Here is a 25,987-nt window from a genome sequence, read left to right on the forward strand (position 1 = left end):
GCCAGTGTAGATTGCATCCTGTACCCGATACTTGCAACCAACAGAAGCCTCCATGATAGTTGCCATGGCAATCCATGCGACAGTTCTGGATTCAAGTGCTTCAGCTTTGAGAAAGGTACATAAACTTGGAAGTACTTGATCAGGAGCACACTAGACAGATGTAATTTCCCTGGTGGTGACTAAGTGAAACACCTCCTTTGCTTTGGAGGAAGGGGCAAGGCTGCTTGAAGGCAACACCCTTTGTGGAAGTGAGATGATATCCATTGTTTTCTGCCCATTGTATGTCCCCTCCCCAGTGTTTCCTTGTGATAGAGCCACAAAGGTAAATCACAAACCAGCCCTTATAGTTATCTGAGGGATAATTTCTTCCAGTCCACCCTAGTGATGGGGAACAAATAGGTCATTTGACCTGGAGGGACTGGTGATCACCAGGCAGCTGAGGTAAAGTGAGCAAAAACAAAAGAACAAAGTGCACAGAAAGGTTGCTAGAGTAATAAAGGAATGCAAAGATTCAGATGACATCCAAGTAGTTGACACCTCACTTGCCAGAACACATTAATCGACAGTGTGAGTTGCCATACAACACACTTAGTGAACCTACAGTGGCTGTACTTCTCAGTTGTTGCAGAATATGCACATAGGCACGAAGAGGTAAACAGCTTAGGCACTGTAGATCTTAGTCAATTGGAACGGTTCAGTGCATGCCTTCAGAGTTCCACGGTGTACAGTTGTAGCAGGAGATTCATATACTACAGGTGTACAGTCTTATTAGCAAGTCCACATATTATACATGTAGAGGGCAAAGTGCCCCGGAGAGGTTAGAGAAACTGTATCTGTTTTGCCTTAAGAATAGGTGAGAAAAGGACTCCATAAACTTCATGGGGACATGTTCATAAAATACTGCTTAATAGGAAAATGGAGTAGGGGGGTCATACCTCTCAATTTCTTTCCTTAAGAATTCTGGAGAATGCCAACAATTATGGGGGGGCAGTTTTAAATATTACTTTTATTCACTTTAAAAGTTAATAGAACAGGGTTTGCACCAAAGGGAAAACAGTAAGAAGTGTGAAACTCTAATGGCTGTCATTGACTGACTATAATTCTCAGTGATTTACCAGGCAATCAAAAATGTTATGAGGGATGGGGCAAAAATTTGAAGCAACATCAGGAAAGGTTGAGGGGTATGGAGTGTACAGAGATACCAGGTTGATAGGGCAGAATTCATCTTTGACATTAAAAAGTATTTCACCCTACAGGTTATCTAAAGGATGATGAACTATCAGTGTGTCTGTATGACTTCAGAAAACCTAGGATAGTTAGTAGGGTTTGAGAAAGGACATGGAATGGGCTGGTGCTAGGTGCTAGCTGCTCAAGTAAGGCACATCAGGTAGTAGACCAATGGGGTTTTTCTGTCAACCCAGATATGTTTTTCAAGCAGACAGGAAAAAGCGTAGATGAAGGGCCTTATAACTGAGCATGTCCTCCACTGGTCTTACAATATGTGCATCTGTTATCCAAGTCATTTTACAGCGTATAAACTTTTTCCCCACTCAAGTCAGACTTTCAGTGGGTATTACTTTGACAAAAAAAAAAAAAAATTAAGTGAAATGTTTAACAGCTGTGTTGGAGGACCCTGAAAAAAAAGCCCTTGCATATTGAAACCAAGAGCTGCCTTCCTTATTTCATGTTGAGCTTGATATTTACATTATGATGTAATGGTGCTTGCCTGTGCACATACGTGTGTGTGTGTGTGTGTGTGTGTGTGTGTGTGTGTGTGTGTGTGTGTGTGTGTGTGTGTGTGTGTGTGTGTGTGTGTGTGTGTATGTGTGTGTGTAAAATTTAGATGGGTGGCCAGTATCTTGGTGGATGAGACTTTTTTGCTGTCATTTTGTTTTATATAGGCAACCTTGAGATAAAGGCATTGCCATAGTGTGACTTGAATTTGTGTGATTAAAATTCACTTATGCAGGCTGACAGATTGTGCAAATTTTACACAAAGAATGACCAGTTTGAGTAATCTTATTGGAATTTACATATGCTTTCTGTGATGTTTTAAATTCTGAGGTGTGTGTAATGTTTTTCTTTTTCCTTTTTTTTTTTTTTTTTTTTTTTGGTTTCTATTGTTGTAACTTAACAATGCATCATTCTCTGAACAGTTGGCAAATTAACACTGTTCACTTTAGACATTGGTAACTGAAATAATTTAGCACATGATTGTATGACAGTTAGTTCCTATGTTTTGTTATGTTCTGTGACATTGTTATTGTGCATCTTTTCAGCCTCCTTTGGATCATAAAAGCGAGCAAGATCTTGTTAAGGCTGGATTTGAAGCAGGGAGGAAGAATTTTTTGCAGTTAACAGATAAAGATGGTGAACAACCTCAGGTTATCTCGGTAAGTGTCCGTTGTTTGCTGTTACTATTAATAGTAAAAGTCATGTAGCAACAGATGAGATTAAAGCTATCCTACCCGATATCACGATATGTTAAAAAAAAATAATACACTGATTTTCGAATAAAGAAGTTTTGTACTCATTACTAATACAATGAGTGTGAAAATGCACTTGGAAAGGGGTTCATCAAGAAGGTTGTTTCCCTTTCACTGAGGTACAGTGACCTCAGGGGAACTGGATGGGGGGTATTGCTTTCTTTTTATTATTTGAATTATTTTTTTTTGAAGTTCAAGTGTTTCAAGTGTTAGTTTAAATTACTTTGAAGAACCTAGAGTAATCCTTACATATTCGCTGCATAATTGCTGAATCCTAAAGATTACCATTTATGTTTACCTCCATTTCATGTTTTTTGTTACCATTTTCATGGTTATCACTTCCAGCATTAGTATACCTCTCAACTAATTAGCATATGAAATCTGGTCAAAGCCAAAAATAATGAAGGGAACAGACGAATTCCCAAAAATAGGGGTATATTTTAAATATTGGCCTTATAAACTTAGAAAGTTGCTAGAATAACAGGATGTGTCCTCATGGTTTTTCTGAGGGATATGAAGTCTGGAACTCAAATGTATGTCATTATTTAGTGACTTTAATCCTCAGTGATTTGACAGGAAACAACATACTTTTGAGGAATATACCAAAATATGAGGAAAAAGTATGGAAATTCTGTGAAAATCTGGACAGTTGAAAACCATGAGCATCAGCAAAAACAATTTTTCTACTTGCTTAAATATGAAATTTTTTACTAATGTAATTTAGTTTCTTGACATGCAGAGTGAAGCACTACTTGCTTAAAAAACAAGTGCTTAGTCATTATGGCAGACACATTCTTATCTGCAGACTCTGAGGCTCCAGTTAGGTACAATGTATATTCTTGGAGAACATCCTCTCAAGGGCAGTGAAAATGATGCACTGTTTACAACCAGAGCCTTGTGATTTGTGGTTAATTAACACCTTTATTAAATTATCACTTAAGACGTACACAAATCTGCATTAATAGAAAAGAAAAGAAACCATATTAACATTTTTTTTCATTTACATACATTATAAATTACATGTTTTCTTTCTTTATAACTGTCATCATTCCAACACTACATAAGTTGCTCAGTTCCTGTCTTCCGTTAAACCTCACTTCTCCTTCTGAACATTATTCTGCATGTATTGTTCCCATAGTGTCCATTTTATTTTTATGTTCATAGGTAGGTGCTAGGCTATCTTCCCAAAGGCATTTATAAGCCTAGCCGGATTGTGTTTGCTTTCACCACCCCATTAGATTAGTTCCCTGTGCCTCTGTCCAGCAGAGCCATTGAAGTGATCCCTGGGGTAAAGTTTCTATTTCCCATCCACTCGTCACAGTTTCTCTTGAAGAGGTTTAGCGAGGAGCTCTGCCTAATGTAGATTGGAATCTTGTTCCAGAGCATGGGAAGTTCTGGGACAGGAATCTATCCCTCCAGCACGTCCTATTTATTGTTGTGGTGAGGTTTAGATCCCTGGAGCGTGTAGCTCGAGGGGGATATGGTTTTCTTTAGATGGAGCATGTCCATCAATTCTGGGTTGGACGTGGCCTTGTATGTCAGGCAGAGATCACCTCTGAGTAGGCGGTATGTAACCCAGTGCAGCTGGAGTTTCTTCAGTCGAGCTGCATAGGACATCTGCTTGAGGCCAGTGATCCTCTTGGTGAGGTACTTTTGTGGTCTTTCCAGTTGTTGCAGGTGTCTTGTAAGGTACATCCCAAATGGGGCATTGTACTCTATGATGAGTCTGATGAGTGATGCGTAGAGGGGCCCAATGACCTCTTTCGATCTGGATGCAAACCCTTTTGTGATTAGGTGGGTCACATAGAAGGATTTTCTAACCACTTTGGCAATGTGATTATCAAAGGAGAGGTTACTATCTACTTGGGTCCCCAGATCCCTTATTACATCTTCCGTATTTAGGGGGCTACCACCTATGTGGTAGTTTGTGGGTACTTTGTTTTTTTCCAAAAGGGATAACTATGCACTTTTTGGCATTTAGCTTGAGGCCATGGTTTTGACACCAGGTATCTGTCTCAGTGAGACCCTTTTGGAGGATGTCTTTGTCAGCCAGAGAGTCAATTATAGCCCCTAGTTTGCATTTGTTTGCGAACTTGGTCAGCCATAGTCCTCCTGTGCTTGCCTGTACCTGTGAGAAGTGTATGCCGAACAGGAGGGTCCCAGGACTGAGCCCTGGGGAACGCCACTTGTAACCAGTTTAGAGTCAGACCTAGCTCCCACAACTCTTACTATGTGGGTTCTGTCCGTGAGCCAGTTGGCAACCCATCTCGTGACGTAGGTGTTTATGTTCAGGCTGGTGAGCTTGTTTATAATACCTGATTGGGGAATGGTGTCGAAGGCCTTTGCGAGGTCTAGGTAGGCTGTGTGGACCACCTTTCCCTCGTCTATACCCTTGGTAACTGTCTTAAAGAAGTCCACCAGGTTTAGGAGGCATGACCTGCCCTTAACAAAGCTGAACTGGGTAGAGTCCAGTGTTTGGAGGTTCCCAATGTCTGTTAATGAGATCCATGATGATGTGCTCCATAGCTTTGCAGACCAAGCTAGTCAGGCTTATAGGGCGATAGTTCCCTGGGTCCGTTGTGGCTCCACCTTTGTGGAGGGGAATAACCGTTGCTGTGCGCCACTCTGTGGGCACATAGCGTGTGGAGAGGCTGAGTTTAAACAGTGTGTTTAGGTGAGGGATTAGTTCAACTTTGAGCTTGTGTAGGATGCAGCCTGGGACACCGTCCGGTCCCATTGATGCTTTGTTTTTGGCTTTGGAGAGGGCTGTTTTAACCTGAGTGTCTGTGATTTCAGGGGCAATACATTCTTCTGGTATAGTTATGGGCTCTTTTGGGGGTGAGAGGGGGGTGAAGTTTGCACTGAACCTGTCTGCCAGGATGTTGGCTATATTGGTCGGTTCAGTGTATTTTGTGCCATTCTGCACTAACTCCGAGCAAATCTGAGAATTGCCACTTAGATTCTTGACGTAGCTAAAGAATGCTTTGTGGTCATCTTTGGAGTCCATGGCAATTTTTCTTTCGAAGCTAGCCTTGGATGATTTTATGAGGGAGCGTAGTTTCTTGCTGATACTGATCAGGGATGTCTTCCCTTTTTGGGATTTTACTCTTTTCTGTACTAGTTTCCTCCTTCTATTGTATAGCTTGTCTATGGCAGGGGTCCACCAGATTGGTTTCCTTTTCTTGGAGGAGTGAGTCTTGGTTTTGTTTGGGATAGCACGATCCATGCATTCTTGTAGGTGCCAGTAGAGTGCATTAGTAAAGGATTTTGCAGCTTGGACAGCGTTATCCTTTAGCATGGGGGCTTTGAAACTTCCCACCTCTGTCTTAAGTAACGTGAAGTTTGCTTTTGAAAAGTTTTTCACGGTGGTTTCTTTGACCGGGGGTGGTGGCGGAATGAGGATATCCAGAGTGATTAGTTTATGGTCAGATCTAACCAGCAAGGGCTTTACCTTCAGTGTGGAACACCGGTCGCCCATGTTGGTGATGACCAGGTCCAATATGTTGTCACCTCTGGTGGGGGTGTTGGCCAGTTGATCAAGGGCATTTGAGTTTATAAATTCTAGGAAATGTTGGGCAAGGGAGTTTGTACTTGAGTAGTTCTCCCAGTTAATGTTTGGGTAATTGAAATCACCCAATATCAGGGCGTTTGCTAGGACCTTTATGTTTCCAGGAATGGGGAGTGGGGGTCCTGGGACATGGTGGGTCATCTGTAGCAAGCTATAATTTGAATAGCAGTTTTGCCCGTTGTTAGTTGCAAGTGGATGATCTCTGAAGCATCGTGCTGTGCCACTAACCTGGAGGTGTGGGTATCCTTGATGAATATGGATACTTTCCCGCCTTTGTATTTTGGTCCTGGTTTTGTGGCCAAAATGTATGGTATGAGTTGTAGCCTGGTAGTGCAGGGGTGCTCTCTGGAGCCTTAAACCAGGTTCTGTTACTGCACATATATCCATTTTCTCCATACTGAGGAGTGCCTCGAGTTCGTGCATTTTGAGGTTTAGACTTCTGGCATTAAGTATCATTACCCTCAGTTTTTTGTTACTTGTGCTATTTACGGCGGTGGGTTTGTCTTTTGAGCTTTGCCTAAAAAAGGCACTGTGGGGGTGGCAAGAGCCTTGGCCAATGTTCGAAAGCCTAAGGGTGACAGGTGCAAGCCGTCTCTAGCAAAGCAGCGTGGCTTGTTGAGCATGTCATTCCAGGCTGACAAACACTGGATCCCCTTTGAATGACAGCAGAAGCTTAGCCAATTGTTGAAATTGATCATTTTTTTCTCTATACCGTGGTATCATCCTTGGTGAGGGCAGGATGCTACTCCGGGTCAGGGTCATACCGGCCTGGGCTATGTGATCAGAGAGGTCCTCCATGTCTCTTTTCATGTAGTCCAGGGAGGTACGGCTCAGGTCATTCACACCAACATGGACAATGACAGAGTCATATTTGTACTTGTTCTAGAGTGACCTGAGTGCTTGTGTTATGTGGTGGATCCTGGCACCCGACAGGCAGCTAACAGTAACCTTCTCCTTGTTCAGCCTAGTGAGTGGGTTGTCAGTGTGCCTGACTATAGAGTCACCTATTACTAGTGTGTTGTGTATGATATTTTGCCTTAAGGGCTGTGATTGTGTGGCACACTGGTTTTGTGAAGTACGTGTTTCATGGTTTGTGTTGTGGGGGGGGAGGTTGCTTGGATGTCTGCTTTGGAGGTCTCTGTTGCTTTTGCAGATTTTTATTTAGAGCCTCCGAGTATTTTTTCATGTATTTATGTGTGTTTTTTGCCGGTGCTGGTTTCATAGGTCTGTGTGAAACTGGTGGTGTGATGCAAGTAATTCCCTTCTCCTCTTGACTGCCCGGTCCTGTCTTGGGTTGAGAAAGCTTAACCTCCAGTTTGGCTGTATAGTTGCATCTCTCGTATGTATTAGTGTTTGGTGGAAGGAGGAGAGGGTTGTCTGTGTACATGAGGCAATTTAACATTGCCTCAAAATGCCCAGATTCACCAGTTGGACCGGAGAGTACACCTGAAACTGCCCTTTGGACATGCCTGGATAGGTACAGTGAACTGATGTTCATCGTGTTTCACTGTTGCAGTCATGACTGTAGGGTTCTCCCCTGCCGGCAGGCAGTCCTCGGATGGCCAGAATCCCAAAGTCTGGGTCCAGCGTCGGTTGTTCAACCATCCTCCCTGACGTCAGAGCGCCAGGAGTACAAAGCTGACAGCCGACGCCATCTTCTCCAGTCTTTCTTGCCGTGCGGTGATAGCAGTTCGCAAGTGCCGGTCGGCTGACTCCTGACGATTTTTTCTGATAAACTTCAGTCCAAAGACTTTCTCTCCACTCAAAGTTAAGTACCCCGTTGGGAAACTTTTTCTTGCTCCAGTCCGATGTCAGAAAAAGTTAATAATTGTATTTCATGTGGGAAGCAAATACCTCATAAGGATTTTCATTCTTACTGTATTCCTTGCTTAGGCCCTGACCACGACGTAGCTAGTTGTTGGTTTTGTGCTAGATTCAATCAACGTACAATTAAACGAAGGTACGATTTTGCTTTTCATTACTTTGGTAGGCGCTTTAACTACAAAATGTCGTCGGATACGGTTCCGGCTACCGGAGTTCACAAACGTTGCAAGGATAGACAGGCCTCCGAGGTCCAAATCTGATGATAGCGCACAAGCGGAGCAAGCTTCAGGTTCGGCCATCATCAGTGAGGCGCTTTTGCAGCCCCTGTCGTCGGCCATTTCAGAACCGATGGCCGAAATGGACTCTCATGAGGAGCCAACCAGGACTTTAAATATTTCTATTGCAGGACCTTGGGACAATGCTCCTTTGGATGGGTCCGGAGTCGCTGTGCAGGTACCGGCACCCGAAGGGATTTTCAGGCCTACTCAGCTTCTAATAAAGGCAAAGACTCCTTCTAAATCAAAGACTGCAACACAGGCCTCTTCTGAACCGGCTCCCAAGTCACAGAAACAGTTACTCAAGATGGCGGAGGATTTGCTTACTATGATTAGGGGTTCACATCCCCCTCCAGATAAAAGGCCAAGGCAGGATGTTTATTATGATTCCTCTGATCAGGCTTCTGTTTCTTCAGTTTCTTCTTCTGACCAGGAATATTCTTTTCCTCCTTATGAGGATTCTGATGCTGAGGAATCCATTCCTTCAGCTTCTCCCCCTGAGGATTTCTCTTTTGGGGAAACTTTGCATGAAATGAGGGAACATTTCCACTGGGAAGGACAGGAGTATTCGGAATCTAAGAAAAGACTAAGGGATTTTCTTCTTCTCCCCCAACATAGACCCCTGGCTATTCCTCCTGTTTTGGATATTGTGGATGATGCTTTTTCGAGGCTAATTTAACCCCTGACTCTTTTCCTCCTGCTCCTGTCAAGCCTGATAGATATTACAGGGTTCCTGATTCCCACCAGTTTTTATACAAGAACCCTTCTGCTGACCCTGAAACCATTTCTCAGGGTCCTAAGGGAGTTAAGGCCGCCTCTGCCAAAAATCCCATTTCCACTGAAAAGGATTCTAGATCTTTAGAAAGATGGGGCAAAAAAGTGTACACTTCTGCTACTTTGTACATTAGGGCTTTAAACTGTCAGTTTCATATGCTGAAATACCAGCAATTTCTCTTGTCTGTTTTAAAACAAAAGCTTACTTCCATTTCTGCCTGTGCAGATGATAAGGAATTACATGACTTATTGCATGCCACTGAGCAAGTTGGGAAGCATGGTTTACACTGTGGATTTGATGCCTTGGAGGCTTCTTGTAGGGCTGCTGCCTCCAGCACAGTCATTAGAAGGCATGCATGGCTAAAGGAACAAAATTTGCCAGAACAAGTGAAAGCTAAATTATTGGATGCTCCTGTTCAGCATAATGTTTTGTTTGGATCAAAAGCTGAAGAGGTGATTAAAAAGATGGGAGGATAAGGCGAAATCTATGCAAACAGTTAAAGATTTCTTACAGGTACAGCCACCAAGATTTAGCAGAAATTGGCCTTCTAAAAATTGGTCCTTTCCTACTTCAGACAGGCCTCAGAGGGGTAGATATAGACACTCCAGAGGAAGGCCTCAAACACAAGCTTCTTATAGACCAAGACAGTGGACTGCTTCCACCCCTAGGGGAGGAGAGGACAGGTCTCAGACTCATAGGAAACAAACTCAATGACTCCCTCTGTTGGGCTGCAGGAATTTCTTGCCTGGAAGCCCCTCTCGGAGGAAAACTCTCTCTTTTTTATCAAAATTGGACTCGTATTACCCAAGACAAGTGGGTTCTGGATGTGGTTTTAAGAGGTTACAAATTCCATTTTCATACCTTGCCAAGGCCGAGTGGATGGCCAGACCTTCCAAAACATCAATGGACAGAGGCCTTAAACCAGGTGGAAGCTCTTTTGGTTATGAAAGCTATAGAACTGGTTCCACTTTCAGAGATGGGACAAGGTTTTTACTCAAGGCTCTTTCTAGTCCCCAGGAAGCAAAACTCATGGAGACCCATTCTGGATCTGTCAGTCTTGAACACCTTTCTAGAGATTCCAAAATTCAAGATGCTTACTCTACAGCAGCTACTTCCAATGCTGTCCAAAGATGCATGGATGGTAACTTTGGATTTAAAGGAGGCATATTTACACATTCCCATCAGGCAGGAACTCAGAAAATACCTCAGGTTCAAAGCCGGATCGAGGCACTTTCAATTCTCTGCGCTGCCCTTTGGATTGTCTACTGCGCCCAGGGTCTTCACCAAATGCCTGGCTCCAGTAGTAGCTTACTGCAGACTCAAGGGAATTCAAATTTACCCTTATCTGGACGATTGTCTAATTCAGGCAGACCGCAAGGATGTCTTACTCCAGCATCTACAATTTGTACAGAACCTCCTCAAGTTCCTGGGATTCTCTGTAAACATAAAAAAGTCAAATTTGATACCCTCTCAACAGATAACTTTTCTGGGTGCTCTTCTAAACACCACAACCCTGATGGCATTTCTGACATCCGAAAAACAATTACAGCTGGCTTCAACTTTCAAAACCTTGGCAACCTTAACCCAGCTATCTGCAAGGAGATTCCTGCAGGCTTTGGGTTACATGGCCTCCTGCATCCTTCTCGTACCATATGCAAGATTACACGAGGAAAATACAGTGGTACCTAAAAAGTGTATGGTCTCAGCATTGCCACAGTTTAGACATACTGATCTCCATCCTGCCTTGCCTTCAAAAGGAATTTCTTTGGTGGTCCAGGGCATGTACTCTAAACAAAGGGAAACCCTTTTGTCTGCCTCCTGCCACTCAGATTCTAACAACGGACGCCTCGGATTATGCCTGGGGAGCCCATTTTCAGGGAAACTGTCTGCAGAGCCTTTGGACAACGGATCAGAAGCACCTGCATATCAATTTAAAGGAAATGTTAGCCGTTCAGAAAGCTCTAATGGCCTTCAGGAATCTTCTACAACCAGGACAACTACTAATACGGACAGACAACACCACAGTTATGTGGTACATAAACAAGCAAGGGGGAATCTCATTCCTACCCCCTTTGCAGACTAGCCATGGATCTATGGAACACAGCTCTAGCTTGCAATCTGGACCTTCAAGCTCAGTTTCTACCAGGGAAGCTAAACTTCCTGGCAGACAGTCTGAGCAGAAACCTTTCGGATCCACACGAGTGGATGCTGGACACCAAAATATTCAGAATGATAACAGCAGTCTGGGGATGTCCTCACATAGACCTCTTTGCATCCCATCTCAATCATCAACTACAGAATTTTTGCACCAGGACTTTCCACAAAGAAGCTTGGAAAGTGGATGCCCTATCATTCAGTTGGAGGAACCTCTCGGGATATGCCTTTCCACCTCTTCCTCTTCTTCCATGGGTATTATTAAAGATAAAACAGGACAAGCCCAAGATGATAATCTTGCTGGCCCCAAATTGGCCTCGACAGTTTTGGTACCCAACTCTGAAAAACCTATGTCTGGAGCCCCCTTGGATTTTACCTCAGTCTCCGAACCTTCTGTCCCAACATCAGGGTCAGGTTCTACACTCTCATGTCAGAACTCTCAGCCTGGTGGCCTGGTTAATCCAGGGCCTTTGATTTCTTCTTTCCTACCCAAGCAGGTTATGGATGTCATTTTAGAAGCCAGACGTCCTAGCACTAGAAAATCTTATGCAGGTAAATGGAAAAGATTTTGTTCCTGGATGCAGGCTCAGGATTCTGATCCCCTTCTTCCGAACATTTCTTTAATTTTACTTTACTTGTCAGATCTCTTAAATAAGGGTCTCTCTTTCTCTTCCATTAAGATACATGCCTCTGCTATTTCTGCTCATTATAATACAGACCCTCCAGTCTTTTCCCACCAGCTCATGAGACAGTTTCTCAGAGGAGCTAAGAACTTAAGACCTCCTAGATCTCCTCCCATTCCTGCTTGGGATCTCAACTATGTTTTGGAAAAACTAACTTTGCCTCCTTTTGAGCCTGCCGCCTCTTCTGACATCAAGTTTTTATCTTGTAAGACAGCTATCCTGTTAGCCCTAACCTCTACCAGGAGGGTTTCAGAGTTACAAGCTCTTATGGCTGTGGAACCTTATATTATTTTTCATCAAGACAGGGTGTCTTTGAGGACTAATCTTACCTTCATGCCTAAGGTGGTTTCCAAAGTGGCTTTAAATCAAACTATCCACTTGCCAACTTTTTTCCCCACTCCTCAAAATAAAGGGGAAAGGATCTTACATTCCTTGGATGTACACAGACAACTACGTTTTTACCTGGACAGAACCAAGGACATCAGAAAATCAGAACAATTGTTTGTTTCTTATGCTTCAAGTTCCCAAGGTAAAGCCATTTCAAAACAGACCATTTCTAAATGGATTGCTCATGGAATCAGATTTTGTTATTCTCACCATGGAAAGCAAATCCCAGGGAGTATCTGGACTCATTCCACCAGAGCTGCTGCCACTTCTGGCCTTCCTCAGGGAGTTCCTACCAAAGACATTTTGGAAGCTGCAACTTGGAGTTCAGTGCATACTTTTTCAAAGCACTACAATCTACCTCTCTACTCTAAGTCTAGGGCAGGCTTTGCCTCTGCAGTCTTGCAGGGCCTTTTAGCCGCCCCTTCTTCTTTATGACCACCTCCCTTTCTTTCAGCTTTGGGATTCTACCATACAGTCATGACTGCAACAGTGAAACACGATGAACATAGTACAGTTGTGTACACCTACCATAAATGTAGATGTTCGAGTGTCTTCACTGTTGCAGTCTGGGTTTCCCTCCCTCCTGTCCCCTCGTATTTTTACCTTTGTGTGGTTCCTTTTTTCACCATTCTTCTGAGGTGTATTTGCAAAGGATATGGGACCTTTCTCATTTTGGGACTCCTGACATCTGGGGCAAGAAAAACTGGAGAAGATGGCATCACCTGTCAGCTTTGTACTCCTGGCGCTCTGACGTCAGGGAGCATGGTTGAACAGCCGATGCCGGACCCAGACTGGGATTCTGGCCGACCGAGGACTGCCTGCCGGCAGGGGAGAACCCTACAGTCATGACTGCAACAGTGAAGACACTCGAACATCTACATTTATGGTAGGTGTACACAACTGTACTTTTTACTGATTGGCTGTTAAGGTCGAATAGAGAGCCTTGTCCTTTTCTACAGTATAGGGGGGGTCTAGTGCTAAGGTTTATTAGTGCTTGCTATGAGTTTTGAGCAAGTGCCGGGATGAGAAGTGAATGGTTTGAGTGGTTAAGTTGAAAGTTTGTCTAGTTTCTAGGGAAAAATTGAAGAGTAGACTTTGTGGAGCCGGGAATAGTTATACCCTAGCTACCTGGTGTGCAAAACCGCACAACTGCTCGTTTTATAGCAGGGAAATGAAAGAGAGAGAAATTAGCCCAAAATGGCCAATAGATTACTAATTTCTGGGCTGAAACCACTCCTCCAGGGACAGATAGGCTGCTCAAACCTCCCTCTCTCACAGTGAACAGAGAAACTTCCTTCTATCCAAGTAAGGTGTGGGCAAACTCAGAAACTTGTAACACAGCCCTGAATTCAGCACTAACCTGAAAACTGGACTATACTAGCCTTGAAAGGTGGGAAAACAAGTTTTTTTTTTGGTTGTTTTTCAGAAAATAAAGCAGATACAATCAAAAAAACACTTTGCACAGAAATGGCTATCACACTTGAGTGTGTAGCCTACAACAGTTAAACATTGGTAATTTAAACATAAAAATGACTTTGTTAAAGTGCAGGCAGTAAAATAAGTACAATATGTAGCTGAAACAAGTTTTTAAATCACAGAAACTGTAGAAATATCGCTATTTTAGGCAGATTTAGCTAAAGGCAGCAAGAAAATGCAGAAAATTGATACTTAATCACTTCAGAGTCTCTCTTTTGTCTCTCTGTTGCTGTAGAACTCTGCAGGGCACCATGCAGGAGCTTGCTGAGCTGTATACTAGCATAAAAACCTCACAAATGCGGGTTTTATAGCAGGGAAATGAAAGAGAGAGAAATTAGCCCAAAATGGCCAATAAACTACTAATTTCTGGGCTGAAACCACTCCTCCAGGGACAGATAGGCTGCTCAAGGCTCCCTCTCTGACAGTGAACAGAGAAACGTCCTTCTATCCAAGTAAGGTATGGGCAAACACAGAAACTTGTAACACAGCCCTGAATTCACCACTAACCTGAAAACTGGACTATACTAGCTTAGAAAGGTGGGAAAACAAGTATTTTTTTTTGTTTTGATTCTTCCCTTTTGTAAAGATCTATTCCAGATGTTCATCGTGTTATACTGCTGCAGTCATCACACTTGGGTTATCCTGTCGTCAGGCGGTCCCGCAGTCGGCCGAATCCTAAAGCCTTGGTCCGGCATCGGCTGTCGTCGCTTCTTCCCTGACGTCAGTGCGACAGGGGTATAAAAGAGGCAGCCAGCGCCATTTTCTCCAGTCTTTCTTGCCACGCGGTGCCCGAAGCAGAAGCAGTTCGCAAGTGGCGGTCGGCCAGCTCCTGAGATTTTCGAATCGAATTTCAGCCCGAAGTCTTCTCTAAAGCTAAGTACCCCATTGGGGAAACTTTTCTTGCCTCAGACCGATGTCAGACAAAGTTAATAATTGCATTTCTTGTGGGAAGCAAATACCTCATAAGGATTTTCATTCTCAGTGTATTCCTTGCCTAGGCCCAGACCACGACGTCTCTGGTTGTCGGTTTTGTGCTAGGTTCAACAAACGTACAATTAAGCGTCGGGCAGATTTCGCCCAGCATTATTTTGGCAGAAAATTTAACTATAGCATGCCGTCGGAGCAACCGACATCAGCATTGTTAAAAAAACGCAAAGATAAGGACAAACAGCCAAGACCAGTTACCGAGGCCTCAGCCAGGCCTGACGCCGGTTCTCCGGTTTTCAGCGAGGCACCTACGCAGCCCCTGACTACCGCTGAATCAGAAATTCTGACGGCCTCCCAGACCGATGCAGCTGGGCCTCAGGAACCGGTTCCACCTCACCCATCGGACGCCAGTCCTGACGGTGATCCAGAAATTTTGGATAGGCTTTCGGTTTCTGAAGGTGTCTTCAAACCGACTACTATCTCTGCTAAGTCTTATGCTAAAGCTCCCTTGAAAGTTAGGAAGCCGGGTCCACACACTCCCCCACAGGCCCCTATGGCTAAAAAATAGATGCTTAAGATGGCTGAGGATTTAATTACCCTTATCAGGGGATCCCAACCCCCCCCCCCTGACAAAAGGCCTAGACTGGAGGAAGATTTATCCCTCCTCTGACCAAGCATCCATTTCCTCAGGCAACTCTGAGGATCAGGATTACACCTTCCCTCCTTATGAAGATTCAGATGCTGAAGAGTCCATTCCCTCTGTCTCCCCCCCTGAAGACTACTCTTTTGGGGAAACTTTACACACCTTGAGGGAACACTTCAACTGGGAAGGCCAAGATTATTCTGACTCTAAGAAAAGACTCCGGGAGTTTCTTCTTCTTCCACAGCATAGACCCTCTAGCAATTCCTCCAGTTTTAGACATTTTGGATGATGTTTACTCCGAATCTAGTCTAAACCCAGATTCTTTACCTCCAGCACTAGCTAAACCAGACAGATACTGCCGAGTTCCTGACACTCATAAGTTTCTATATAAAAGTCCTACTGCAGACCCAGAAACCATTTCCCAGGGTCCCAAAGGGGTTAAGGCCTCTACTGCTAAAAATCCACTTCCTTCTGAAAGAGATTCCAGAGCATTAGAAAGATGGGGAAAGAAAGTGTATACGTCTGCCACTTTGGCCATGAGGGCCTTAAACTGCCAATTCCACATGCTGAAATACCAACAGTACTTGATTACACAGTGAAAACAGAAAATGACCCCTCAGACAGATCAACCTGATTTCAGAGATACAGGATTTGCTGCATGCAGCAGAACAGGTGGGAAAGCATACCTTACAGTGTGGTTTTGATTCATTGGAAGCCTCATGTAGAGCAGCTGTCACAGGGTCTGTAATTCGTAGGCATGCTTGGCTTAAAGAACAAGCCTTACCGGAACATGTCAAAGCAAAGTTATTGGATGCTCCATTGCAGAAAGATGTTTTATTTGGTGTCAAAGCAGAGGAAGTTTTAAAGAAAATTGAAGAAAAGGCAAAATCTATGCAAACAGTTAAAGATTTTTTACAGGTACAACCTCCTCGTTTCAGCAGGAACTGGCCATCAAAAAAGGAACTGGCCATCAAAAAAGTGGTCCTTTCCTGCATCAGGCAGACCCCAAAGAGGTAGGTACAGACGCCCTAGGGGCACAGGCCAGCCACAAGGTTCTTTCAGGCCTGGACAATGGCAAACAACATCTCAAAGAGGGGGAGACGAAAGATCTCAACCCTTCAGGAAACAAACACAATGACTTCCCTCTTCGCCTGCCAAGCAAAATTGCCCTGGCAGCACCTTTGGGAGGAAAATTGGCTTTATTTCCACAAAATTGGCGCATTATAACAAAGGACAAATGGGTTCTGGATATTATTACCCGAGAATACAGATTTCATTTCCACACTTTACCACGGATGAGAGGCATGCCAAATCTGCCTCCAAACCAATGGGCAGAGGCACAAGCGCAAATATCAGCTCTCATGGATATGAAAGCAATTCAAAAGGTACCTACAAAGGAGCAAGGTCAAGGTTTTTACTCAAGACTATTTCTAGTCCCAAAGCCTGGAGGCCCATTTTAGACCTCTCAATTCTAAACACATACCTGGAGGTACCCAAATTCAAAATGCTCACACTTCAGCAGCTTCTTCCCATGCTGGGCAAGGAGTCTTGGCTGGTAACGTTGGACCTCAGAGGCATACCTGCATGTCCCTATCAGACAAGATTGCAGAAGATACCTCAGATTCTTGGCAGGTACAACGCATTATCAATTCTCTGCATTGCCTTTGGCTTATCTACTGCGCCCAGAGTATTTACGAAATGCCTGGCATCAGTAATTGCATATTGCAGACAACGAGGAATGCATTACCCATATCTGGACGACTGCCTGATCCAAGCTGACAGCAAGGACATTCTATTACAGCATCTGGCATTTGTAATACAGCTGCTCAGTTGCCTAGAGTACACAGTAAACAAAAAGAAGTCAAAGTTAATACCCTTGCAACAAATAATATTCCTGGGTGCCAGCTTAAATACAACGGCCCAGATGGCTTTTCTCACGCCAGACAAACAACAACAATTGACTCAGTACTTCAAAAGATGGCAACTTTTACCCAGCTCACTGCAAGGAAAATCCTGCAGGCATTGGGGTTCATGGCATCCTGCATTCAACTACTCCCATATGCAAAGCTGCATATGAGGAAATTACAATGGTACCTGAAAAGTGTATGGTCTCAACACAGGCACAGCCTCGAATCAAGTATACCTCTCATTCCATGCCTTCAAAAAGAGTTCCTATGGTGGGCTCAAGCATGTCAAATAAAAAAGGGTCTTCCTTTCGTCTTACCTCCAGCAAACCAAACTATGACAACAGATTCTTCAGACTACGCCTGGGGAGCACACATGGCAGGACAGTGCATACAGGGCAAATGGTCTGCAAAACAAATGCATCTTCACATCAACCAAAAGAAGATGCTAGCTGTGCAAAATGCACTGACAGCTTTCAAGGACCTCTTGCATCCAGGACAACTACTAATAAGGACAGACAACACCACAGTGATGTGGTACATAAACAAACAAGGAGGAACACACTCCTACCCTTTATGCAGACAGGCAGTGACCTTGTGGAACACAGCATTGACTTACCAAGTGCAACTGCAAGCACAATTCCTACCAGGAAAGGAAAACATATTGGCAGACGAATTAAGCAGAAATATGGCAGATCCTCACGAGTGGAGACTACACCCACAAGTATTTTCAATGATAACTCAAAGGTGGGGATGTCCAGACATAGATCTATTTGCCTCCCCCAACAATTGCCAACTACAGAAATTTTGCACAACGACTTATCACTCCTTAGCCTGGAAAGTGGACGCAGCATTGGCAGTCTATGCCTTCCCACCACTACCTCTACTGAGCAAGGTATTATTGAAAGTCAGATCAGAGAGACCACAAATGATCCTCATTGCTCCGGACTGGCCACGCCAGCACTGGTACCCATTACTAAGGAACTTGACTCACAGTCCTCCATGGATGTTGCCTCAATTCCCACTACTGCTGACTCAGAAAAACTCTGATACTTCACAGCCAGCTCAGAACTTTAAATTTAGCTGCATGGAGAATACCTTGAATTTTCAATCAACACTTCTCTCAAAGGACGTCCAGAATGTCATTATGGAGGCCAGAAGGCCCAGCACCAGAAAAACTTACTCAGACAAATGGAAAAGATTTTGTGCATGGAACCAGGCTAAAGGCCAAAATCCTTGGATACCTAACATTCCTCAAATACTGCAATACTTAACTGAGATGCTACACCAAGGCCTTTCATTCTCATCCATTAAGATCCATGCTTCAGCCATTTCAGCTCAATACAATACGGATCCTCCAATGTTCTCACACCCTTTACTACTGCAGTTTCTCAGAGGGGCTAAGAATATAAGACCCCCCAGAAAACCCCCAACACCAGCTTGGGACCTGAACTTCGTTTTAGAAAAATTAACACTGCCTCCTTTCGAACCAGCATTCTCAGCAGATCTACAATACTTGTCTTGGAAAACAGCTTTGTTGCTAGCTATTACCTCAGCACGCAGGGTCTCAGAACTACAGGCACTTATGGCAGTGGAACCTTTCATCATTTTCCATCAGGACAGGGTCTCTTTATGAACTAACCCTACCTTTATGCCAAAAGTAGTATCCAGTGTGGCTTTAAATTAGACCATTCATTTACCCACCTTTTATCCAAACCCCCAGAATAAAGGAGAAAGACTCCTTCACTCTTTGGACATTCACAGACAGCTACATTACTATTTAGATGAGACAAAGACCTTCAGAAAAACTGACCAACTCTTTGTATCCTATGCTGCAGGTTCACAAGGAAAGGCCATTTCAAAACAGACCATCTCCAAATGGATAGCACATTGCATCCGCTTTTGCTACTCGCACCATGGGAAAGCAGTGCCTGTTAATATTAGGTCCCATTCTACCAGGGCTACAGCAACCTCAGCAGCCTTTCTCATGGGGGTTCCAACCAAGGACATTCTGGAGGCAGCCACTTGGAGTTCAGTGCACACCTTTTCCATGCACTACCACCTTCCTTTATACTCAAAATCCAGAGCTGGTTTTGTCACTGCAGTGCTGCAGGGCATCCTAGCTTCGCCTTACCCAGTTTAGTACCAGCCACCCATCCATAGCTTTGGGATTCAACCCAAGTGTGATGACTGCAGCAGTATAACACGATGAACATAGTACAGTTTTGTACCTACCATAAATGTAGATGTTCGAGTGTATATACTGCTGCAGTCCAGGTTACCCACCCACCATCCCCTCTACATACCAGGGTGTTAGTTATAGCTCCATGTTCATCAATCAATTGGATGCATGTCTATATGGTGTATTTGCTAATAGTTAGTACTATTGTTTATCTTCTAAGGAATTTTTGCATAGTTTTTTGTTTTGCCTTCCTAGTTGGGGGCACCTGACATCTGGGGCAAGAAAAACTGAAGAAAATGGCGTCGGCTGCCTCTTTTATACCCCTGTCGCACTGACGTCAGGGAAGAAGCGACGACAGCCGACGCCGGACCAAGGCTTTGGGATTCGGTTGACTGCGGGACTGCCTGACGACAGGATAACCCAAGTATGATGACTGCAGCAGTATATACACTCGAACATCTACATTTATGGTATGTACAAAACTGTACTTTCTTTTATCTCTTTTACAATATTTAGTACTTCAGTTGCAGTTAGTTTACACTTTGATTTTTCATTTTGTAACAATTGTGTTTTTGGCAACCAATAGAATTAAACATAACAAGGACTTACTTTCTCTAGGAAATTTAGATCCTGTGTCCCAGTTCAAAAGAATAATTTCCTTAGTTTCAGTGATTTGCTGACCCCATATTTCTAACAGAGTCTGAATTTTTAAAATCTGCCAAGTCATTCCATTCCCAAAAAAATACATTCCTTTCCCATCATACCTCCAACTTTTGTTGTCTACCTCAGGAATTTTTTTAAAGCCTGCTGTAGATATGTAAACACTTCTAAGCAACAATTCTAAACCTTCTGGACTTTGTTACATACTTGGGAGCCATTCTTATGGTCTCCCATTGTTCCCCAGTAAACTGCTTTCCCAGTCACTCCTCCCAGTCTTTTGTTACCTCCTCAGTTTAATTATTATATTTATTGTGACGTCCCTCTTCTGGGCCATTAATCAAGGAGGCTGAATCCTCACCACTGACACCAGTGGGGAACATTTACTTAGAACAGAAATAGATGTACACAGTGTTTTCAGATGCATGCAGCTCTCAGCACCAAGCACAATTTCCCTAAAGAGCACACAGGGAGCACACTTCATTCCTGGGGCTGGACTTCCTGTCCAGGCCCCAAGTAAAACTCCACCTTTCTCAGTGCTCTTTGTCCCTGTTCCAAGTAGATGACACACACACACTTTGAGATTTGATTTTCACACATACCTGGGAAAGGCTGGCACAGATTTACGCACTACGCCAGCTCCACCCAGACTGTAAGGTAGATTTGCTAAAACCAGCCAGCTACTTTAAGGCTCTTGCCAGGGTACCCAATTATTGTTAGCAAAATTAATACACAGATGGTAGTGTTAACGAATTGGCAAGACTTTCAGGAGCATGATGCTACAGTGCCACTAATGAATGCTAATTACTCTCGAGGGTTAAATATTTTCTAAAAGACCAGCCTCAATAAAACACTTGCATATATTTAATAATAAATAATAACAACTAAAACAAAAACATGAGAATACTGAACATCTGTTTACAATAAACACTAGAGGTTCAGTTCACAGGCAATATAAAAAATAACACAGATAGAAGGACTCAGACAGATACAGAAAAACAATACATTTAGCTAATCTTACTATATTTTCCTAACTGACTGAAGAATTGCTGTTCCTAGTTAAGTTGCTTACTAAAGCAAGGCAAGATGAAGTGGGTGAGTGGTCTTGTCAGTTCCAAAACAGAGTGATGAGTGTTTATCTGTCACATCTCTCACTAGTATCCAGATACAATTTCAGTGCTGGCTACAAAATGACATTATATCTGGTCACTTGATTCTGTGGTTCCCACACTACCCGCACTGTAAATTGAGCCAGGATTTGCCACTGATGTGTCACAACACACACACACACACACACACACACACAGACACACACACACACACACACACACACACAGACACAGACACACACACACAGACACAGACACACACACACAGACACACACACACACACACAGACACACACACACACACACACACACACACACACAGACACACACACACACAGACACAGACACACACACAGACACAGACACACACAGACACAGACACACACACACACAGACACACACACACAGACACACACACACACACACACACAGACACACACACACACACAGACACACACACACACACACACACACACACACAGACACAGACACACACACACAGACACACACACACAGACACAGACACACACACAGACACAGACACACACACAGACACACACACACACAGACACACACACACACACACACACACACACACACACACACACACACACACACACACACACACACACACACACACTTTGTTAAGGCTTATTTCAGCATCTGGAGACTGTAAAACAATTCCAACCCTTTCATCTTTCCTGTAGAGACTGACTGGCCATTCTCTGGCAGGCCCAGGGTAGCAACTAGTTCACTACTAAGGACAGTAAGAGCAGGATCCTAGTCCAGACATTGCATTTCTGAATGAATGCAGACCTGTGAGATAAAATCTTATAGGATCATAGGAAGGTACTAGGCTAATGGCCCAACGGCCTTTGCAAGCCTAGTGAAGTTCTTAACCATATTTCCACGATCAGTACCTATTGCCCCTGTCCAAGAGGGACACAGGTGTAACCAACTTGAAGAAGGCCAGTGAGGTGCGCTGTTTGACGTGAAGTGGGAGTCTGTTCTAAAGTTGTCTTAACCTCTGGGAGACAAATCTTTCCCTCCAGCAGGTAATGTCACATACCAGGTTAAAGTCTTTAGAGTGAGTAACCCTTGTACCATTTGACTTACAGGTATGCACCATTTCCAGTAACGCAGGGTCAGAGATTGCCTCTGAGTAGTCTGTATGAAGCAAAATAAAATAACAGTGATTTCAGATGATCCTCATAGGACATATGGTGAAGACCTTAAATTTTCCTTGTGGAGAACCTTTGTGATTTCTCCAATTGCCGCAGGTGCTTAGAAAGGTACATACCTAAAGGGGGATTGTACTTAATTATTGGCCTGATGAAGGAAGAGTACAGGGAAGTTATAACTTCTTTTTTTTCTGGAGGCGATGCCCTTATGAGATGAACAGAGTAAAATGCCCTTCTTACCACAGTGAAAACATGGTGGTCAAAGGTAAGATTGCTATCAACCTGTGTCTCCAGGTCTGTCACCACTGAATGCATACTTAAGTTGCTGGTGTTCATTCCTTAAACCAAGTCATTTAATTTCAGGCTATTTTTCATAACGCTAGCTGGGCTGAGCTTAACCTCTTCCCTTCAGTACTGTTTAACATTTTTACATTTCGTCAGTTACAATACAGTTTGACATGTGCATTTCTTTTCTGTCCAGCAGGACCCACTGTTGATAGATTTTTAATGCAACCAACTTTACAAACACATTTTTAACACAAGCATCTGTACAAATCAGTTTGATATTCAAATTACGCAAAATTCTTTACAAAACTCCAGCTAGCTATGCTAGCATATGTTACACATGCAGTGCCTGCCTCTCTCTGCATAGCTGGCACTACCTCACATCATCACATCTCTCCCCTTTTGAAGACTCAAGCTAATTTTTCAAATGACCTTTGAGAAACGCTGCTTGAGAGAAGTGAGCCTGTCTGGGAATGCATTAACCCGTACCCTGTCTTGACAACCCATCTGCATTGGCATTACTGACCCCACTACAGTGCTGCACTGTCATGTTGTATGCCTGCAACCCTAGGCTACACCTTAATAACTTTGCATTTTGCTGGCTAGCTTGATGTAACCATGTTAAGAGAGTGTGGTCTGTTACCATAGTGAGTTTTCTCCCATACAGATAGGGCTGAAGTTTTTGCAGTGCCCCTACTATGGTTAAACATTCTTTTTCTAAAGCTGCATAACATTCCTCCCTGGGTTTGGAGTATACATCTGAGTTGTACAACATGCTGCTCTTCTCCCTTTGAGGAAACTTGGATGAGTACAGCCCCCACCCAGTGGTTTGAAGCATCCACCTACACAACAAATTCTTTACTGTAATCTGGACTGGCTAGTACAGGAGGTCCTCCCAAAGCCCCTTTAAGCTTTTGGAATGCTTGCTCACAACTGGGGTCCACACTACCTTATCTGGCCTGTTTTTACTCATCAGGTCTGTGAGGGGAGCAGCTGTTGTACTATAGTTGGGAACAAACTTTCTGTAGTACCTGCTGTCCCCAAGAATGCCCTCACCTGCTTTTTGGTAACAGGGGCAGGCCGAACCTGAATAGCTTCCACTTTGGCAGGTTTTGGCCTGATCTTACCACTCCCCACTTATGTCCCAGGTATGAGACCACTGCCTTACCCACCTGACACTTACTGGGCTTAATGGTCAAGCCTGCTCTTTGCAGCCTGCCCAGGACCTCCCTGACAGTAATCATGCAGTATTTTATATGCTGTACTAATCTTACCTTTTTTAACAGCAACATCTTTTCTTGATTTGACTAAAAATTCTAACAGAGCAAATCTTTCTCTTGTGATTCCCCTATCCCTTTTTCTTTGCCTATACTCTGATATTAGTCCCTGCTAGTGAAGGCAGTCTCTAGCCTGCAGTCCAAACGTCGACTTGGCCTTATCCCACTCCAGCATTACTGCAGCACAGGTTAAAGCTGCTTTGTCCAAGGCCAAGAATACAGCTTCCATGGGACCAGACATTATCCCTGGCTGTGTTCTACATGAATTGCAAAGTGAATACGCACCACATCTGTGTGCCCTGTTCACTTGCAGTCTCACCCCAGGCTTTGTCCCTACCGAATGGTGCACTGCTACAGTCATCCCTCTCCATAAAGAAGGAGCGAATACAGACCTAGGAAATGATCGCTCCATTAACCTGACGAGTCTGATATGTAAGGCTGTGGAGCGCATCATCATGGACCTAATTAACAAGGATATAGGGAATCTCAAAACTCTAGATCCCATGCAGTTTGGTTTTGTGAAAGGTAGATCATGCCTGCTCAACCTGGTTGACTTCTTTGAGTCAATCACCAGAGCTGTGGATGAAGGTAAGGCAGTTCATACAGCCTACCTCAATCTGGCCAAGACCTTTGATACCATTCCTCCCTCAGGAATTATTGATAAACTCACTAAACTAGGCAGAAACCCCTATATCGTTAGGTGGGTTGCAACTTGGCTCACAGATAGAACCCACAGTGTGAAAGTAGTGGACTCCAAGTGAGACTGCTGACCAGTCACGAGTGGAATCCCACAGGGATCGGTCCTGTGTCCTCTCCTATTTGGCATATACTTCTCAAAAGTCCAGGTCAACATGGAGGGACTCTGGCTGTCCAAGTTCGCAGACGACTGCAAGCTGGGAGCCATTATTAACTCTCCAAGTGATACAGATATCCTAAAGAAAGGCCTCACTGAGACCAGTGACTGGTGTCGAAACCATGACCTTAAGCTTAATGCCAAAAAATGCGTCATCATCCCCTTTGGGAAAAACTCAGTTCCCACTAATTACCACATCGATGGGAGCCCACTGAACACTGAAGGCGTTATAAGACATCTGGGTACACAGGTTGACAGCAACCTCTCCTTCGACCGCCACATTGCCACTGTGGTCAGAAAGTCCTTCTATGTGGTACATCTCATTACCAAGGGTTTTGCATCCAAGAAGAGAGAGGTCATCATTTCTCTGTACTCTTCCCTCATTAGACCAATCATGGAGTATAATGCCCCATTTGGCATGTACCTCACTAGACACCTGCAACTGCTGGAGAGGCCACAAAAGCACCTCACAAAGAGGATCCTAGGCCTTAAACACATGTCCTACACGGACAGACTCAAAAAACTCCAGCTATTTTCTGTCTCATATTGTCTACTAAGAGGCGATTTCTACTTGACTTGCAAAGCCATGTCTGACCCAGCTCTGTTAGAAATGTTACATCTAAAGAAATCCCAATCCTTCCACACCACACGCTCCAGAGACCACAACCTCATTACCACAATCAGCAGAACATGCTGGAGGGACAGGCTCATAACTCAGAGACTGCCCATGCTCTGGAATAGACTTCCCATACATGTCAAGCAGAGCAGCTCACTTGGCCCTCTTCAAGAGAAATCTTGATGAGTGGATGGGAAATAGAAAGTTCACCTCGGGGATCACTCCGGTGGTTCTACTTCATAGAGGTGCTGGGAACTAACATCGGGCGACACAATGCCTGGGCACTTCTATGGACTAGGCTTGTAAAGGCTCCAGGGCCATTAGCCTAGTACATACCTATGAACCTATTACCTTTTCCTGTCTAGTTATTTGCTCCCAGTACCTTGGTTTCTTTGGCAGTTTTCCCCAGTAAATTCCATCCTCTTTTTTGTCTATTTTCTGTTCCACTACTTGTAGTCATCTCAGATGGCAAAATCTCCTTTCTCCAGTGGCTTGTAAGCTGTGCTTCGTTAATATGTATTTATTTTTATTTAACATTTAATTGAATGAGTAGGTTGTTTATGGGTGTGTAATGTTTTCAGACATAACCTGAAATATGTACAAGCTTACAGGAAGAATTTTGCAATAGGTTATGGAAAGAGAGACATTTGGTATGTAAAGCAGAATTATGGTTGTCTTTACATTTTTATACTACATCACAAAGATTAAAACTGTATATGCAGTGC

The 25,987-nt window shown here is 43.8% G+C and overlaps 1 protein-coding gene across 1 annotated transcript in view; it reads left to right on the plus strand.

Moving 5' to 3' along the window:
- The window catches only part of USP47 (ubiquitin specific peptidase 47), a 3,572,488-nt gene that overhangs the window by 594,896 nt on the left and 2,951,605 nt on the right, over window positions 1-25,987 (plus strand). Inside the window, exon 4 of the mRNA XM_044082726.1 lies at window positions 2,280-2,393. Coding sequence (XP_043938661.1) covers window positions 2,280-2,393 — 114 coding nt within the window. The remainder of the gene's footprint in view (window positions 1-2,279; window positions 2,394-25,987) is intronic.

The sequence above is a fragment of the Protopterus annectens genome, chromosome 9.part0 (assembly GCF_019279795.1).
Source record: "Protopterus annectens isolate FY-2018-M chromosome 9.part0, PAN1.0, whole genome shotgun sequence".
In the NCBI taxonomy this organism is placed as follows: domain Eukaryota; kingdom Metazoa; phylum Chordata; order Ceratodontiformes; family Protopteridae; genus Protopterus; species Protopterus annectens.